This window comes from Pistacia vera, unplaced genomic scaffold (genome assembly GCF_008641045.1).
Source record: "Pistacia vera cultivar Batoury unplaced genomic scaffold, PisVer_v2 Contig292, whole genome shotgun sequence".
Lineage (NCBI taxonomy): Eukaryota > Viridiplantae > Streptophyta > Magnoliopsida > Sapindales > Anacardiaceae > Pistacia > Pistacia vera.
In genome coordinates this window covers 217,105-237,240 of record NW_022196104.1, presented here as the reverse complement: position 1 = coordinate 237,240, position 20,136 = coordinate 217,105, and the positions used below count along the sequence as shown (strand labels likewise).

The following is a 20,136-nucleotide window of genomic DNA, read 5'->3' as shown; positions in this document are numbered from 1 at the left end:
ATGGGAGGATTACCCCTCTATAACCCAATAGGCTTGAGCGTGCCTAGTCGATGTGGGACTCCAACACTCCCCTCAAGGTCAAGCCCATATGTTGGGTCATGCCTATTATTGGAGGTAGTTGCTGGCGCTACTCCTCACTCGCTGGTGAAACGCTCAGCTCAAATAAACCTGGGCATATACCACGTAGAATTGAGGTGAGCCTAACTCCTCACCCAAAAGGCCTTGTTGAATGGGAGGATTACCCCTTTTATAACCCATAGGCTGAGCGTGCCTAGTCGATGTGGGACTCCAAATTCTGAATCAAACACTTGCAATTAGTACAGACACTAATGGTATAATAAAGCATCACAACAAACAATTTAACAACAGACTTGTAATAACCATTAAACAGATTGTCTGGATACTAAGGGCTGTTGGTAATTGGTGATGTTCTACCTTGCCTCCAAAATGGAAAAAGTTGCCTGATGAAGACTCAGGTCAAACAGATTTCTTTCTGAGAAAAACCCAGGTTGCTTTGGGTAGGCAATGAACACTCACTTCCCAGCATTAGAACCACAGATGACATGCTTGGCCTGTCTTTGGTCGTTGTTGCACGCATAACAAACCACATGAATGAATCAACACAGGGGCGGACGAGAGTCACCAAATGCATCACCAATTAACTTCAATGGCCTTCACTCTTTCCAAAGTAAAACATAAAGCACAGATGACATATTTGTTTCAGAATAGTTATATATAAAATGTTATTCTCAACTTTACATGTCCAAGAAGGTTAAGGTAATGATCTGGATGGGAAATCCTCTGTTTTTCTTCCCACTAACAATCTCTAGGACTAAAACTCCAAAACTACATAAATATGTCAGATTTCACCGAGAAAACCCCATCAGTTGCATACTCCGGAGACTATAGCCATGCAAAATGACATTGGAAGAGAAGGTCACAAGCTGAAGAAAGTAAAAGAAGAAAACAACGTTAGGTGTACTACTATGTTCCAACTACTTTGTTGTATTAGCTCAATCATTCCCCCAAATATTGTGGCCATGCCAAGTCAGAAATTTTTGGTTCGTATCATATTCTAGTAACAGATTGCTGGCTTTGAGGTCCCTATGTACAATCCTCATTCTAGAGTCTTGATGAGTAGAGCATTCATCTCGCAACGGTTATGGATGCGCTTTGACCAATCAAATAATTCGCCTCTTGTTTGATCTGATCAACAATCTATCCATGTTAGTACAATGCTAAATCTTCACGATCACAATAAAAAAAAAAGGAGTGTTTAGAGTTCAAACTAAAGATAAAGAAGTCCGAGCTTTTGTTAGGCATGTATCATAGAGTAACAAATTTTCATTTGCTTGGATGCAACAACCAAAGCTTCACAAGATTCCAGTGTTGAAGATTATCGGTTAGTGTAACTTCGCTTTTGAACTCTTCGATTCCTTGCCTGGAACTTTTTGACAGCCTTTAACTGCAATCTCCTGCCCCTCCTCCAATGTACCCTGTAATGATCACTCAAAACTAGTATATATAAGCTGAATACTAATCTTGGAAGAATGTTGTAATGTTACCTTGTCTACTGGTCCAGAACCACCTTCTCCCAGTTTGTTATTACTTGAGAAGTTGCCTGTGGCATTTGCTATACGGCAAAATTAAATACCCCCATAACTCCCTTTCTTCTTTCCCACCTTCATTATTATAATTCATTTTGTAGTTTCTCTTCATCATCATGAAATTATATGACACTTCTCTTTTAGCATTTTCATGATGATCTCTGTTATTGTTGATTAGACAGGTAATGATACTGTGTTGATGCTTGATTTTGACACCAACGATCATAAGTGCAAAGTGCTAAGCAGACTTAGAAACACACGTGATAAGAAAACATGAAATGAAACAATGAATGAGAAGCGATATTTAAAGTGGTTCGAATGCCTAAAAGTGAATCCTAGTCCACTGCTATTGTATAATAAATAGGTATGATTAGATCGCGTCCAGTGAGCTGAGTTATAATCTAGAGAATACAAAAAGAGCGAGAGAATGTGTAAGCTATTAGACTAAGATTAGCCAATCCCGTAAATGAGAGGGGTGTCATCTATTTATAGTGGGAGAGTTCAAGGTATGATTACAAGTTGCAAGTGGGTGGATGATGTGCAAATCTGATACAACACGCGAAGTGCGGGTGTACAAGAAGGTGGGAAGGAGCACCAGGGGATCAATAATATTAAAAGAAGCAACTAAAGTGTGAATTGAAGGTGTGGGACAGGTGGCGAAAGATTACTGGAGGAGGGATAAATTCTATTAGCAGAAGAAATGAATAAAAGGAGCAGCAGAAGGGTAAATAGGCATCGAGAAAGAAGTGAGGAAAAGGGGAGGTAGCTAGCCTCGAAGTCTAGCATATCGGTTTCTATTATGTTCTAGTCTTGGTTTCTCTTATTTTCATTGTAGTTAATTAAATCCAGTAGTTCTTTATTAGAGAGACGATCAGAGTGGTGTAAACTGAGTTATCAATGAAATAACTCTCTTCTGTTATTTTGGAACTTTAGAGGTTGCTATAAACTGGTTTGTTTCAGTTATGAGTATTGTATGTGTGAATGACTGAGAAATCTGGGTAGGTTCGCAACAATTTGGTATCAGAGCAGGTGTGTGTGTGTGGGTTATGGTAGCAACAAGAATAGATCTAGGTTGAAAATGTGGAATGGGAGGTAACGAAATTGGGCGTGGATATGGGGACAATTCGTGAATGCATGGTAGAGATACAGAGTTGGATGAGAAGAAAGGATGAAGAAGAAGCTGGGCGTGGGGAACAAAATCATCTAGAAACGTGAGAATCAGGAAGAGGAGAATCAAAACGAGTAAGTGGATCAGGGAGTTTGGGACAAAGTCAAAGTGAGTTGGGAGGAAGAAAACTGAATTACCCTTTTCATGGGTGAGATCCTTACGGGTGGATCTTTAGAATTGAAAGGTATTTTTCTTTGAATGGAATTCCATGATGATGGTAAACTAACAGCTGCGACAGTGTGCGGAAGGGGAAGCCATTAACTGGTATCAATGGATGGAAGTCAGAGCACCTGTAACCTCGCGGCCATCGTTTAAACTTGCTTAATTCAGAGATTAGCGGATCTCAAGAGAGTAACCCTTATGAAACTCAATGGCCCTGAAGCAAAACAGTACAGTCACTAATTACAGAAGAAGATTCGAAGCTGTAGCTGCTTGTGTAGTGGAAGAGAAGGAAGAGATCCTGAACGCTGCGTTTCTGAATGGGTTAAAGGCAGAAATCGGGCTGAGCTGAGGTTGATCCAGCCCATTCTCTTCTCCAAACAATAGAAAGGCACCACAGAGTAGAGGAACGTAACTGGGCTTTAGAAGAACTTAAGACAGGTCCAGCAAGAGCCAATAGGTGGAAGGGCCTAGATTAAATGTCGGGTCAAACAATTTTGGATCTAGGAGTTTTAACCCGATATCCACCACCCGACCCGGAGATTCATTTAAAGCCCAAATTGACTGAATCCCTAAAATCAAACTCCTTCTCAAATTATTTCTCAAATTCATTCTCCAATTTCTCAAATTTGGGCGAAGAAACGCAGAGGGTACTGTCGTGGGTTCATCCATGAATTCCTTCCTTGCGAAACACCTCTACAAACTTCAGATCCTTCGACAGAAACCATCCATCGCGACATGAATTTCCCTTTCGAAAAATGACGGAGGCCAAAATACAGAAGAAAAGAGAGAAAGGGTTGTGTTTCAAGTGTGATGGGAAGTATTCTTTGGCCATAAGTGTGGTGAGAAGCAATTTCAAGTAATCCTTGTTGATGAGGAAGAAGAAGATTTGGATCCAGGGGACATGGAAACCAGTGAAGGAACGACGGCAGAACAAACCCAAGGTAATGTTGAACTTTCCCTTAGCTCGGTTGGGGGAATCAATGGCCCAAAACGATGAAGTGAAGGGCAGTATTATGGGCCAGGAGGTTATTATCTTGATTGACAGTGGGGCTTCCCACAATTTCATTAGCTGAGAGTTGGTTGAGAAGCTGCGTATTGCTGTAGAAAGAACACAGGCATTTGGAGTGAGAGTGGTGGATGGATATAAAGTCCGATGTGAGGGAGAGTGTAAGGCAGTATGTTTGGCAGTCCCGAGGGTACAAATAACTCAAGATTTTTTTCCCTTTGAAATGAGTAGTGCAGATGTAGTGTTAGGCATGGCTTGGCTTGAAACATTAGGGGAAACTACAATGAATTGGAGGCAGCAGGTGATGAAATTAAATTGGGTGAGGAAACGGTGACAATTGTAGGGGATCCTGCACTTAGCAAAACAATGGTTTCCTTGAAAGCCATGATCCGAACGTTGAGAAGTGAGGGAAAGATACATGGTTGAATTGGGCAGCTGCAAAAACAGTCAGACGAAGAGATCAATGTCAGTAGAGACTGTTTCCGTGTTAGAAACTTTCAGATCCGTATTTGAGCCTCTATCGGATTTGCCCTAGCAGACCCCAAGACCATGCAATTAGGTTACTACCAGAGCCCAACCCCCAAACTTTAGGCCTTTAGATATCCGTTTTACCAGAAAAACGAATTGAGAAAATCATTGGGGAGATGTTAGCCTCAGGAATTATTAAGCCTAGTATCAATCCTTTTTCCAGCCAGTGTTGTTGGTTAAGAAAAAGATGGTGGTTGGAGGTTTTGTGTAGACTATAGGGCACTCAATAAATTGACCATCTCGACCGATTCCCCATTCCGGCCATTGATGAACTGTTTGATGAAAAGAAAGGGGAGGTAGCTGGCCCTCGAAGTCCAGCATATCGGTTTATTATGTTCTAGTCTTGGTTTCTCTATTTTCATTGTAGTTAATTAAATCCAGTATGTCTTTTATTTGAGAGACGATCTAGAGTGGTGTAAACTGAGTTATCAATGAATACCTCTCTTCTGTTATTTGGAACTCTAGAGGTTGATATAAACGCTGTTTGTTTCGGTATGAGCTATTGTATGTGTGAATGACTGAGAAATCGGGTAGGTTCGCAACAAAATCCCTCTTTGCGTCCCATTGGTTATCTGCACGAGAAATATCCTCAAATTGCGTAGGGCTTAGACAGGTGGATAATCCCTAACCATTCGCAAGCCTGACACTCACCTATTGCACTGACAAGAATCATACCCTTGCATCACAAACAAACAATTTTAACAACGACTTGTTACTAACCATTAAACAGATTGTTGGATATCTAGGGCTGTTGAGATAATTTTTTATGCCAATTGGTGATGTTTACCTTGCCTCCAAAATGGAAAAGTTGCCTGATGAAGACTCAGGTTCAAATAGATTTCTTTTGAAAAAAACCCAGGTTGCTTTGGGTCAGGCAATGAACACTCACTTCCCAACATTAGAACCACTGACGACATGCTCGGCCTGTCTTCTGGCCGTTGTTACGCATAACAAACCCACATGAATTCATCTCAACACCTCAGGTGGCAAAGAGAGTCAATTAATGTTTCACCAGTTAGTTCCAATCGCCTTTCCTCTTTCCAAAGTATCCATGCCTGAAAAAAATTGAAGTACAGAGAAATATTTGTTTCCAAATAGTTAAATAAATCGTTGTGTTCTACTCTACATGTCCAAGAAGATTATGGTAGTGATCGGATGGGAAAATCCTCTGTTTTCTTCCCACTAACAATCTCTAGTACTAAAACTCCAAAGCTAAATATGTCAGATTCATCGAGAAAACACCGTCAAATGCATACTCCGGAGACATTAACCACTGCAAAATGACATTGGCAGAGGTCTCAAGTGGAAGTGAGCAAAGCAGAAAACAATATTAGTTACCTACTAGTTCCAACTACTTATTTGTATTGGCCTCAATTTCCTGTCCCCCAAATATTCTGGTATGCCAAAGTCAGAAATTTTGGGGTTCATATCGTTATCTAATAACACATTGCTGGCTTTGAGGTCCCTATGTATAATCCTCATTCTAGAGTCTTGATGAAGATAGAGCATTCCTCTAGCAATTCCACTGATAATGTGGGTGCGCTTCGACCAATAAGTAATTTGCTTTCTTGTTTGATTGGTCAACACCTCATACCAGGTCAGTAAAATGATACATCTTTAATTGATCACAAATCAAAATAAAGATGAGTTTTTAGATTCAAACCAAAGATAAAGAAGTCCAAGCTTTTGTTAGGCATGTATTCATAGATTAACATGTTTTCGTCTTCCTGGATGCAACAACCGAGAAGCTTTACAAGATTTCTGTGTTGAAGTTTTGCAATCAATGTAACTTCGTTTTTGAACTCTTCGATTCCTTGGCCTGAACTTTTTGACAGCCTTTTAACTGCAATCTCTTTCCCCCCAGCAATGTACCCTGGAATCATCACTCAAAATTAGTTGATGTATAAGCAGAATACAAATCTTGTATTCTGGAAGAATGTTGTAAGGTTACCTTGTATACTGGTCCAAAACCACCTTGTCCCAGCTTGTTATTGCTTGAGAAGTTGTCTGTGGCTTTTGCTATACTGGCAATATCAAATACCCATAACTCCATATTTTCTTTCCCAGCTCCATTATTATATTTTTTGTAGTTGCTCTTCAAAATTCCTAAAATTATATGAAACTTTTCTTTTTAGCAGAGGAAAATTAAGGGATTAAGTTAACAAATTCCTGATGATGCCTGTTATTGTTTAATTAGACAGGTAATGAGTTTACCTTGCTTTTTGAGCTTCTTCGTTCTGATAAACAATATCAATCCCACCATAAGGATTGCCATAAATCCTACAGAGCCAACTATGATTCCCACCTCTCTGCTTCTATCCGATTGATCTGAAAATCAAAAGCAAAGTTAGCGGATGTATCCAAGCGCTTGAGCAGTATCCCTAGGTTGTTTCATTATCTGTTCAAAATAGTGATATTTTGCTTGAAACAAATATTTTGATTATGCTGGAAGCTGTGAACTGGCTGTAAAAGGGCAGAATTTGAAGTCTGGAGGCTGGTCTGGAGCAGTTCACGTAGCTGGTCTGTAGGCATGCTGAAGTGATATATTTTGGTGAATTCAGCTTGCATTTGGTTGCCAACTTTATATCAAATTAATTTAATGTAATCAGAGTTGCTAAGAATGTATGGTTAAGAAGTTATTTTGGACTAAAATATGTCTTATGATTAGGTACAACAGTATGTATGTATGCATATAAAAACTCTGCTGTATTTTTCTGTAATATGACTGCAATATACAAGTCCTTCTTCTCTCTTGCTATTCTCTCTCTTTTTTCTCTCCCGTATAACCATATTTACATGCTCAAATAACCAACATTATCTACTGCTTTTAGCTGCCTTAATCAAATGCTTTATATGATAAATATAGTTTTCTTTCAAAATCAAAAGTAAATACTTCCAAAATTACCTGGTTCTGAAGTGGCCATCCTTATGTAGAGATCTTGCTGAACATCATTGTTCAATCTCATATCCGTCAGGTCACCAAACAAAAGCAAGCAACCACTTCCTTTGCTGATATCAGAATTAGCACAGGTAGTGCAAGTACAGTTTCTCAAACACATTTCCTTACATTCCTCAAGGCTCATGCTTGTATTGTACGAGGAATTAGAAGTGTCCGGCAACTTCAACCCAGCATCAACCTTAAATTCATTCCCATTTTTACAATTAAATGGACTCCTTCTGACACACCCTTCAGTCCAATTTGACAAGCTCCAACCTTCTGGTGATTTTGGTACAAATCCTTCCAGGCAAGAACATACATGGCTGCTGTTTGTCTGACATCGAGCATTTGCACCACACAAAGAATAATTGTCACACCGATCAACCGGAACAACATAAGCAAGCCACCAATTTTTTGTTTGAGAGCTTTGTATTAAGCGCTCAGCAGTACCTGATTGATTTACCCATATCCTTGAAAGTAAGGGAAAGTTGGGGTCACACTTATAATAGACCTCATTCTCATTCAATTCAAATTGAAAATCACATACAGGATCGTTTGGTTTCAGCGCAGGAGTCCCGGTAAAACCAATGCCATTCCACGAGCCAGCTCTATTCTTGATGGCAGCTCCTTCCCTGAGAACTAGTTGTGGAAATCCATTTAAATCAATGCCCACAGAAAATTGGCCTGGAGCAGGATTTTCTGTGCTTTTCCAGGACGAAAGGAACCTATCCATTCCAGTTTTGAGGTTCCTTCGGAGCTTCATCCCTGTTAGTAAGGTGTCAAAAGGATGATCAAAACTCTGCCACAAAACGTTCTCTGGATCGTTATCGTTTCTATCCTTCACAACAAGATTTCCTGAACCTAAGAGCTGCAAAACAGGATATTTCAGTGATCTCGATCTATTGGTTGACCAAATCATTCTATCTTCTCCATCTAGTAGTATAAGCTTCCCTTGATCAATGACATTTAGAATTCCTGAAAAATCAGAGAGTGAAGTTACTCTGTTGGCCACCCATGCAACTGTTTTATCAGTATCTTTCTTGTACCATATTCCCAAGTAACGCTTTGCTGAGTTACCTGGGCTGAAAAATCCCAGTTCAAAGATTCCACTGGCGGAAACTAGAGTCTCACCATCTTTGATGGACTGATTTGGTGTTTTGGTATCTAGTTTAGCAGAAGCTCCAAAAATAAAGAACAAAAAATAATACACAAGAAACATTTTTGAAACTTTTGACAGATTGGCTTATGCTTTTTGTCCTCATTGTGGTTAAAGATAATAGCAGTCCATTTCTCCTATGAAAGTGAAACAGCTCGAACTGGCCAACTGTCCTCAATATGTATACTAAGTAATAAATCCTTGCTTACTTTTGTTTGCCCATGGATTTGAATAGTCTGAATCGATTATCGATGTCAAAATCCAAAATTCATCAGTTGACGGAGTCAACCATCGCCAACTAACAGAAGTCAGGATAAGTTAACACTGGATGGTAACAGAACGAATCCTACGACATCTCATTTTTCATGTGGGTAGCCCAAAATTTAAATTGTTTGTTAACTGTCAGCCTCAGTGGTGCAAGTTTTCTATCTAAACTCTTAGCTCCTACAGCTACTGTTTTTCTGATAGCAGATGCTGTCTTTGATTCATACTATTACAATGTTTCTGTAATATTACCCTCCAATTAATCTCATGTTTGAGGGGGGGAAGAAATTTTGTGTTTTCAACAAGTGGATTAAGGTGATTGTATATTGCTGAACATCTTGGAACTAATACATACATAAAAACTGGTAACTATCAATTCCATCAGGCTTCCAAGTTGTTCTCTCACAGTGCATTCAAAACCGAGTCCTTGCAGAATAGAACATCTAACTGCACCGATGGACTTGCATGAGTTGAACTTTTCGGTTATTAAATGCGCCACAGGACTAGAGATGAAACAGATGATTCTGAATTCGCATCTTTTTTTTTCTTACAAATAGTTAAACCGTGTGTGGTTTATGAGGTTAAAATGCATCTGTTAGTTTGAATGAAGAATTGTAGGTCTTAATTNGTAACGCTTTGCTGAGTTACCTGGGCTGAAAAATCCCAGTTCAAAGATTCCACTGGCGGAAACTAGAGTCTCACCATCTTTGATGGACTGATTTGGTGTTTTGGTATCTAGTTTAGCAGAAGCTCCAAAAATAAAGAACAAAAAATAATACATAAGAAACATTTTTGAAACTTTTGACAGATTGGCTTATGCTTTTTGTCCTCATTGTGGTTAAAGATAATAGCAGTCCATTTCTCCTATGAAAGTGAAACAGCTCGAACTGGCCAACTGTCCTCAATATGTATACTAAGTAATAAATCCTTGCTTACTTTTGTTTGCCCATGGATTTGAATAGTCTGAATCGATTATCGATGTCAAAATCCAAAATTCATCAGTTGACGGAGTCAACCATCGCCAACTAACAGAAGTCAGGATAAGTTAACACTGGATGGTAACAGAACGAATCCTACGACATCTCATTTTTCATGTGGGTAGCCCAAAATTTAAATTGTTTGTTAACTGTCAGCCTCAGTGGTGCAAGTTTTCTATCTAAACTCTTAGCTCCTACAGCTACTGTTTTTCTGATAGCAGATGCTGTCTTTGATTCATACTATTACAATGTTTCTGTAATATTACCCTCCAATTAATCTCATGTTTGAGGGGGGGAAGAAATTTTGTGTTTTCAACAAGTGGATTAAGGTGATTGTATATTGCTGAACATCTTGGAACTAATACATACATAAAAACTGGTAACTATCAATTCCATCAGGCTTCCAAGTTGTTCTCTCACACTGCATTCAAAACCGAGTCCTTGCAGAATAGAACATCTAACTGCACCGATGGACTTGCATGAGTTGAACTTTTCGGTTATTAAATGCGCCACAGGTCTAGAGATGAAACAGATGATTCTGAATTCGCATCTTTTTTTTTTTCTTACAAATAGTTAAACCGTGTGTGGTTTATGAGGTTAAAATGCATCTGTTAGTTTGAATGAAGAATTGTAGGTCTTAATTTTATATTTACACTCATGATTACAGGTTTTTATAGGTAGAATACAGTCTACATAATCTCTTAATTATGTCAATACAATATACAGACATAATTAAGAGATTATAGGATATCAAATACATTATGAATATCTTAAGACTAACATAATTAGGAGATTACAATATATTCATGAAATATTAAGTAAATCTCAACATTCCCTCTCAAGTTGGTACATAGTTGGTGCGTAGATGTCACACATGCCCAACTTGTCTGACACTTCTGAGGAAATACGTTTGGAGACAACCTTGGTAAGAATATTGGCCAACTGATCCTCTGATCGAATCTTGGGTAATTCAATAATCTTTTCATCCAGTTTTTCTTTGATGAAAAATCTATCTACCTCAATATGCTTCATACGATCATGTTTAATTGGATTGTGAGCAATATCACATGCTACTTTATTATCAGAATATAACTGGATTGGTTGATTAGGTTGATAGCTTAAATCTTGTAGGAGAAATCTTAGCCACGAAGCTACACAAATCCCAAGTGTCATTCCTCTAAATTCTGCTTTGGCACTTGAGCGTGGAGAATGTGTGGGATATGTGGAGAAATTCTATGAAACCCAGTTCCAAATTTGGAAGCAAGTTACTCAGAGGCGACTAAACCCGGCATGCTCAACAACGACAAAAGGAAAAGTTCTACTGATGTTGTTGTGGAAAAGAAAGCAGATGCCCAGCAATCCTCATCATTTATAGCTACTATTGGAAATGATGATAAGTCTTTAAATATGTGTACATTTGTTTCTAATAGTGCATGGAAAATTGATTCTGGTGCTACCGATCATATATCATTTGATTCTAGGCATGTTTCTAACCTTAAGTCATCCTCACAAAACTTTGTTTCTATCTAACTGGGTCATTAAGGAAGGTTTGTTAACTCTAAAAAACTCTTTACACTTAGATTATGTCTTAGTTGTCATATCCCTAAATTAAAACTTCTTGTTAGTCTCCAAGATAACCAAAAGCTTATCTTGTGTGGTGATTTTTTTGACTGAATTTTGTGAGTTTAAAAGTATTCAAACAAAGCAAACGATTTGTTTTGGTATTAGACAGGGGCAATTGTATTACTTGGATTTAGAGTCGCAAAGTTCTATCGTGATACAACAGGCTTTAACAGTAGATTACTCTAAAAGGGATAACAGCAATCCACATTTCCTATGAAAGTGAAAGAGCTTTAATTGCCCAACATGTTTGTTATGCCTAAAAAGGTAGGGCTGATGTGGAGCCTCATCAACAAGGGACAGCCAGAGCTCAAGAAGCTTTTATGATGTCCTAGTGCAGCCACGTCGCGCAATGGCGCAAGTGGCATGGCTCCTGTCAGCGTAGTAGGTGAGTGCTAGGCTAGCAAGCGGTTGGAGATTGCCCACGTGTCCAAACCCTGCACAAGTCAAGGAAATCCCTTGAGCAGGTGACCAATGAGACACAAAGAAGGATTTGCACGGCACCCACCCACTTGCAGATTTTGTAATCATTATCTTGAACTCTCCCACTATAAATAGTGGCCTTCCCTCTCATTTGCGAGATTAGCTAATTTTGGTCTAAAATAGCTTACTCTCTCTCTCTCTCTCTCTCTCTCTCCTCTCTCTCTTTTGTATTCTCTCTGAACTGTAACTCAGCTTGCTGAAAGCCACCTGACCTTACTCTCTTATTAATACAATAGCAGTGGACGTAGGATTCGCTTTTGAGCATCCAAACCACTTTAAATATTGCTTCTCACCCATTATTTAATTTAATAACCCCATATCACGTGTGACTTTTAAGTCCGCTTAGCATTTTATACGTGCGGGTAGTTGGTGTCAAAATCAAGCATCAACAGTTTGGCGCTAGAAGGAGGGCCTGATTTAGTACCTGCTCTTCTGACTAATCGGTCCCACCACAGCAAATGGATCATCATTTCGAATCTGAGCGAACCAATTACGGTAATGAAGAGATCCCCTAGGTACAAAAGGACACTTCTCCCGAAGTGCCGCCAGTCCAGCAGAATATCATGGGGGATATTCCTTCAAGCTCACAGCTCGATCCAGCCGTCATGAGTTATTTGGAGAGGTTCAATAATACTCTCCAAACGGTCAGCCAAAGGCTAAATCGATTGGATCGGGTCATGCCACCTAAATCCAATGAGGCGGTGCCACTGCCAAAAACGCCTACAGGTCACTTGAAAGCGCGGAAAAGGGTGAAAGCCCATGTCACGCGCATTGCAGCACATCAAAGAAAGGGAAAGCAAGCAGCGCAAAACGGACCAAAGGGCTCCGAGGGACCAACGAACACCGATCGTGCCCTGGGTAGAATACCCGTGACATTGCTACTCGGTGACATGTCGGAGCATGAGCCGTCACGTGCCACGTCACAGAAGCACTCCCATAAAAGTGCAAGGCTGGGAGATTCCCAATATCACCAAAATGACGACTTCGATCGTCGTCGTGCAGGGGATTCCCATTGTCCGTGGGTCGGTTTGTACCACCGTAGAGGTCGAAAAGACTCCCCGAATCACTCAATGCCATCACATAGCTCCAGCCAGTATGTGTCGAGATTGGTCAGAGCTTCTACCAAGGTGAGGAATAGTCTGATTTGTTGTCTTTCCTCAAGCACAACTATGAGGGTCGAACCCACATTGTGGAAAGTGATCCTCAGATAGCTCCGTTGCCTCAGATTGAGGAACTACAGCGAGCTCTGGATCAGCTCAAGGCTCAACAGAATGAGCAGGGGCAGGTCATAGAGGCGTCCCCCTTTTCTTTGGCAGTGTTAGCTGCTCCTCTCCCATCGAGATTCAAAATGCCCGACATACGAGCATTTGATGGGAATTCTGATCCGTAGGATTATTTATACGAGCTGAATGACCTCGTGGAACTCCACCAAGTCTCTAACTTGGCAAAATGTCATTGCTTGGCAGTAACCCTAACCACCCATGCCAAGCACTGGTTCAGGTTGCTTCTAGCAGGATCAGTCGGCTCATGGTCTCAAATGAGCTTGACATTTCTGAGGCACTTCCAGGTGAATAGGAAGTTCTCAATGCTGCTAAGCCACCTGAGTAATATACGGCAAGAGAGGGATGAATCCCTCCAATCTTATATAGACAGGTTTTATAGGGAGCTCCACAAAGTGGTTCATACTTCCGAAGAGTTCGTTTGGACTCTCATCATTGCGGGAGTTCACCCGCAGATAGACTTGTGGAAGGAACTACAATCTCATGATGATGTTTCCCTCACTCGTTTCTATAACCTTACTGAAAAGTACCTCCGCATTGAAAATTATGTGGCTTCTCTCAATCGTCACGACCCTGGTCTTTCGGGCAGTACTCCCAACTGGAGGGAGAATAGGAGAGCTGATCGCAGATGGGCTAATAACAATCAACGAAAAGGAAAGAAGCAGTGGTATGAGCCCATGAAATCTTATGCCCCAGTTCCTCGTCACGATCGCGATAAGAGTCAATACACTCCTTTGAATGCCTCGGTATTGTCTATTCTAGATAAATCAAAAGACGTCGATTTGTTCAGAGAGCCCAAGCCCATGAAGAATCCCTCCTCGGCCAGAAACAATAAAAAGTACTATCGCTATCATCAGGATAATGGGCACCACACTAATGAGTATTAGGCCCTTAAGTAGGCAATTGAGGACCTCATTAAACAGGGGCACTTCAAAGAGTATGTTGATGACTCAGCTCCCATTTGGGAGAAAAATCAAGAGGAACTAGGGAAGAAGCGTCGTGGTCGCAAAGGCCTCTACTGTGTGGGGATCATCTTCAAAGGACCACACCTCGCGAGGAATTCTCAAGGTGCCTAGGAAAGGTATGCTCGGGAAGCCCGTCATGACCCCATAAGTGTAATAAGCACGACGCTGTGACTCTCTAAGGTTCACAGAGAGGAGGAAATCACCTTCTCTAAGAAAGACGCGATGTGATTGCATTATCCCCATGAGGATGCTCTCGTCATTGCGCTTGAAATAGGTCGGTGCGAGGTCCACATGATGTTGGTGGACAATGGAAGCATCGTAAATATCTTATTTTAGCAGGTCTTCAAGAAGATGAAATTGGATGAGGCAGATCTGAAGCTTGACTCTATCCCTCTTTATGGTTTCACCGGGGATCATTTGATTCCCAAGGGAACAATCTCGCTCCAGGTCACCTTGGGAGAAACCAACGAGATGACCAAAATGACTGAGTTTTTAGTAGTAGACTGTCTGTCTGCTTTCAATGGCATTTTGGGACTACCTCTAATACGAAGCTTTAAGGCAGTCACCTCAATCTACCATCTGAAGATGAAGTTCCCCACCCTGATGGGGATAGGGGAAGTAAATGGATCTCAATGCGCATCTCGCGACTGCTATGTAAGGGTAGTGTAGATGGCATGCAAAGGAAACGGAATACCAGTTGGCATCCCTGACTAGGCAATGGTGATCAATAGGATCGACCCACAGCCTGACCCAGTTAAGGATAACATGGATCCTCGCATCCAAGAATGCCCTCACAGTAGGCCGGTTGAGACCTATCCAAGGTATCGGTCGATCAAAGAGAGCCGACCTGAGTGTTGAGAATCAGAAGTAATCTCAACCCTTAGCTTGCCAACGACCTGATAAGCTTCCTTAGGGAAAATGTCAACGTATTCACATGGACTCATGTTGACATGGTCGAGATTAGCCCGAATATTATATGTCATGCCCTGAATATTGATAGTGCGGTTAGGCCGGTTTGCTGAAAGAGAAGAGTAATAGACCCCAAGCAATATGCTACCTTGAAAGTTGAGGTAGATAACTTCCTCTTGAACGAGTCCATCCGAAAGGCACTTTACCTGAGCTGGGTTGCCAACCCAGGCTTACTAAAGAAGCCTAACGGCAAATAGCGGACTAGCGTTAACTTCACCTCCTTAACAAAATGTGTCCAAAGAACAGCTTTCCCTTACCAAAAATCAACCAGCTCATCAATGCCACCTCCGGGCACGAGCTACCGAGTTTTATGGATGCCTACTTGGGATATAATCAAATTTCGATGTACGCATCAGACGAAGAGCATACCTCCTTTGTTACAGATTGGGGGCTGTATTGCTATAAGGTTATGCCTTTCGACCTAAAAAACGTTGGGGCGACTTACCAACGGCTGGTTAACCGAATGTTTTTCGAGCAGATCGGAAGATAGATGGAAGTCTATGTTGATGACATGTTGGTCAAGTCGCATGTCGCTTTAGATCACATAGCGTATCTTGCTGAGATGTTCAGTATACTCCAAAGGTACAAAATGAAACTCAATCTTCTCAAGTGTTCATTTGGAGTATCCTCGGGAAAATTCCTAAGGTATATGGTTAAATAAAGGAGAATAGAAATCAACCCCAAAAAGATCCAAGCTCCCCTTGATATGAGAAGACCGACCAACCGAAAACAGGTTCAGAGTCTCAATGGGAGAATAGCGGCTCTCAGTCGCTTCATATCAAGGGCAACAGATCGCTACTTGCCATTTTTCAATATATACAAGGCCAACAAAAAGTTTGAATGGACTCCAGACTGAGAACAGGCTTTTTAAAGTGTTAAAGAGCACCTCGGAAAGCCACCTCTTTTGTCAAAGCCTCTCCCTCAGGAAATTCTTCTCTTGTATCTATCCGTCTCTCAACATATGGTCAGTGTAGCTCTAATTCGAGAAGAAGACAAAGTCCAATGGCCGATATATTACGTGAGGAGGCATTTGTTGGACGCCGAAATACGGTATCCAGAAATGGAGCGATTAGCTTATACCCTACTGATCGCCTCCAAAAAGTTGCAACCTTATTTCCATACCCACACAATCCATGTATTGACCAACTACTTGCTCAGGCAAGTCCTTCAGAAACCAGAGGCTTCGGTTAAGTTACTCAAGTGGGCAATGGAACTGAGTTAGTTCGATCTGTAGTACAGACCAAAGGCAACCGTTAAAGGGCAGGTTGTTACCGATTTCATTTCGAAGTTTTCACAACAACCGATTCAAGAATCCGAGTAATAGGCCAGCGAAGTCACCCAGGAAACTATTCAGAATCTATCGACTTGGAGCCTCTATATCGATGGTTCCTCAAACAAGAAAAGAGTTGGGGTAGGCCTTCTTCTCCTTAGTCCCGAAGGGACTCGCATCCATGGTATTCTCCGGTTTGGGTTCAAAGCTACCAACAATGAGGCCGAATACGAAGCACTGCTCGCTAGTCTACGGTTGGCAAAAGAGATGGGATCAACCGCGATCAGTATTCACAACGACTCCATGCTGGTTGTTAATCAGATTTTGGGAGAATATCAAGCCAATGAAGAAAACATGATCAGTTATCTGAAGAAAGCTAAGGTCGCACTCGAGTCTTTCAAGCACTTCACGATCACGTAGATTCCTAGAGATAGTAATTCTATCACAGATGCTTTGGCAAGAATAGCCTCGTCGTTAGACTTAGATGCACCAAAAAGTATTCATGTTCAGTGCATAGAGATCCTTTGTATCAACTCGCCCGAACATGCCGTGGTTACGACAAAATTAGTTTCCTAGATAACCCCAGTTATTTAGTATCTCCGAGATGGGACCTTGCCCAATGACAAGACTGAGGCAAGAACCCTGCGAACTAGAATTGTTCGTTACACACTCATAAGAGATCAGTTGTACAGGTGAAGGTTTAGCGCCTCTCTCCTCCAATGTGTAACCGATAAGGAAGCAGATTATATCATGGGGGAGATACATGAAGGGATCTACAGTAATCACACTGCCACGTGATCCCTCGCCAACAAAGTTATTCGTTAAGGGTACTACTGGCCCCTGCTTCAAGAGGATACCTTCAACTTTATCAAAAAGTGTGACAAGTGCTAATGATTCACGAACATACCGCGAGCTTCTTCCCCCCAACTGATAACAATGACCAGCCCCTGGCCATTCTCCATGTGGGGAATTAATCTTATTGGACCTATGCCAGCCAGAAATGGAGGAGTCAAGTGTGCTGTGGTTGTAGTGGATTATTTCACCAAGTGGGTCGAGGCTAAACCATTGGTCGTGATCACTACCAAGAAGCTTAAGGACTTCGTCTTAAAAAATATAGTGTACCGCTATGGAATTCCTCATACACTAATCTCTGATAATGGGAAACAGTTTGACAACGAGGAATTCAAGCAGTTTTGCAACAAGTTGGAGATCTATAAGAAGTTCGCCTCAGTCGCAAGACTGCAAGCCAATGGCCAGGTTGAAGCTGTCAACAAAACCATCAAGCATACTTTGAAAGCTAAGCTTGGCGCTGCCAAGGCTATTTAGGTCAACGACCTCCCAGAAGTCCTATGGGCATACAGGACAACTACAAGAACCTCTACTTCGGAGACACCTTTCTCGCTAGCATATGGCTACGAGGCTATGATCCCAGTGGAAGTAGGGACTGGTTTATTTCGGAGAGACCTGTTCAATGAAATAGACAATAAAGCACTTCTGCATGCAAGTATAGACTTAGTTGAAGAACACTGCGACAAAGCTCAGTTAAGGATAGCAGCCTACCAATAGCGCACGAAAAGATTCTTAGACTCTAAAGTCAGGAGAAGAGACTTTCATGTCGACGACCTGGTTCTGAAAGAAGTTGTTCTCGATACAAGGGAACCAAGCATGGGAGTATTGGGACCAAACTGGGAAGGCCCATCCTACATCGCCAAGGTAATACGACCAAGGACGTATCACCTCAAAAGGCTTAACGGTTCCGAAGTACCGTAAGCTTAGAATGCTGACCATCTTCACCTCGACATTATTGGAGTAATTAAATATGCCTCCCTCGATCGAAGATCGCTTCGAGAGGTAGTAAGAATCTTTATCCTTGCTCTCTTCAAATAATACGAGCAAGCGAGCTCCAACGCAATCAACTGGCCGAGGCCGTTCTTGCCACACGCGATATACATAGCCACGATTATCATATATACGTTCAACATTAGCTGTAGAGGTGCGACCTCGAAGTAATCGAGAATCAACCTGATAAAGGGGTGGAAGGGAATTAGCGCCCCACATTTGAATATCGACTCGGAGATCGTGGCCATTCCCTCTAGGGATTCTTTGCTGTGTACGATCTGTACCAGAAGACATCTACACTAAGTGTGTATTGGTCTACTACCCCCTGTATCTCCTTCGGGGTGGCCACTGACAAAATCTCTTGCGAAGGACCCATTGAGGCATCCTACGCCTGTGAGCTCGTACCCTCATTTGTTATGGTCGCTGAAGAATCCATCTCTTCTACAGTCTGAAAAAGGAGGACATGCAGAGGTTACTCAATCTCCATACAAAATTTCGTACGACGATGTGGAAGAACGAAAACCCTAATGTATCTTACAAAAATCCTAACAAAACCTTGAGGACCACCCCCAATGATTCGTACCCTAAAAACCTATTCCTTACAAAAGACTGACCATAAACACCCACCATTATCGCTTGGATAAGCCACCTACGTGGCAGAAAAAGAAAAGTAATGGAAGGATCTTCCTTACCTCTTAGCTGTAGGGGTTGAACTTCTTGCTGTGAATGTAAAGTGTGCACCAACTTGAAGGATGGAAAATCTGGTCTCGTGAGAGCTTTTTGCTTTTTCTAAAAGTGCGAGTGTTGTGACATTGCTTAAGGTAAGCCTGGGGTTTTATAGTGGAGGAAATGACGATTGGTTTTCTCGAAGTCAAGTGATGTTTGGGTAGAATACACCTCTCGCTGTTGATCACGACCACGTGTCATCAATCGGCGAGAAGGAGTAACCGCCACGCTTCAAGAAATTCAATCGTCGCTTCCCTCCATTGAAATAATTAAGCAACGGCTCGATTCTCTCCTCCACAATTAAATGCGCTCTCATCTGCAATTAATGCCCTAATAAAGAATGTCGTTTCAGCATGGCTTGCATTTAATGCACATGGCAAGCACTTATTACGCACAGGACACGTCTGTCAAAATAAAGGTTACTTTATTAATGGATTGGCTATCAAGTGCAACGGATAACATCTAAAGAGGTCGTTGGGATAGAACACTCTTCATCGCATGTCGGTTACGGAACGATGTGATTACTTGTCTTCGGTAGAAATATGCTAAGTATAATCAGGTCGTGCACCTTGGTTGAGATAAGAGGCACATTGATACGACACTAAGTAGGGTCAAATCCAGGTCGTTGACTTTGCAGAAGAAGATCATCTCAGGTCGCTCATAGAAAAGTGTGCTGCGACCTCCTTGTAGCTAGGTCGGCTCGATCAAGCGTCATTTAGGACATGTCAAATCGTGGTATAATTATGAAGTTCTCAAGGTTCGATCCTTAAACCTTAAAAACTGGGGGACTTCTGTTATGCCTGAAAAGGTAGGGCTGACGTAGAGCCTCGTCAGCAAGGGACAGTCAGAGCTTAGGAAGGTTTCATGCTATCCAGGTGCAGCCACGTCGCACAATAGCGCAAGTGGCATGGCTCCTATCAGCACAGCAGGTGAGTGCTAGGCTAGAAAGTGGCTGGAGATCACCCACGTGTCCAAACCCTATACAAGTCGAGGAAATCCCTCGGGCAGGTGACCAATGGGACGCAAAGAAGGATTTACACGGCACCTATCCACTTGTAGATTTTGTAATCATTACTTTGAACTCTCCCACTATAAATAGAGGTCTTCCCTCTCATTTGCAGGATTAGCTAATTTTACTCTGAAATAGCTTACTCTCTCTCTCTCTCTCTCTCTCTCTC

General features: G+C 41.6%; 1 protein-coding gene and 1 pseudogene across 1 annotated transcript; both read right to left on the bottom strand.

The window, feature by feature from the left end:
- Positions 1–4,221: 4,221 nt before the first annotated feature.
- Positions 4,222–6,790, bottom strand: LOC116134912 (annotated as a pseudogene).
- Positions 6,791–7,350: 560 nt separating this feature from the next.
- LOC116134911 (G-type lectin S-receptor-like serine/threonine-protein kinase At4g27290) lies at positions 7,351–8,628 on the bottom strand. Its single transcript, XM_031420597.1, has one exon. The coding sequence runs from the start codon at positions 8,626–8,628 to the stop codon at positions 7,351–7,353; it is 1,278 nt and encodes a 425-aa protein (XP_031276457.1).
- Positions 8,629–20,136: the final 11,508 nt, after the last annotated feature.

Bases quoted from the DNA above. Each gene is read 5' to 3' on its own strand.
- LOC116134911 (XM_031420597.1), bottom strand. From the start codon at position 8,628: ATGTTTCTTGTGTATTATTTTTTGTTCTTTATTTTTGGAGCTTCTGCT.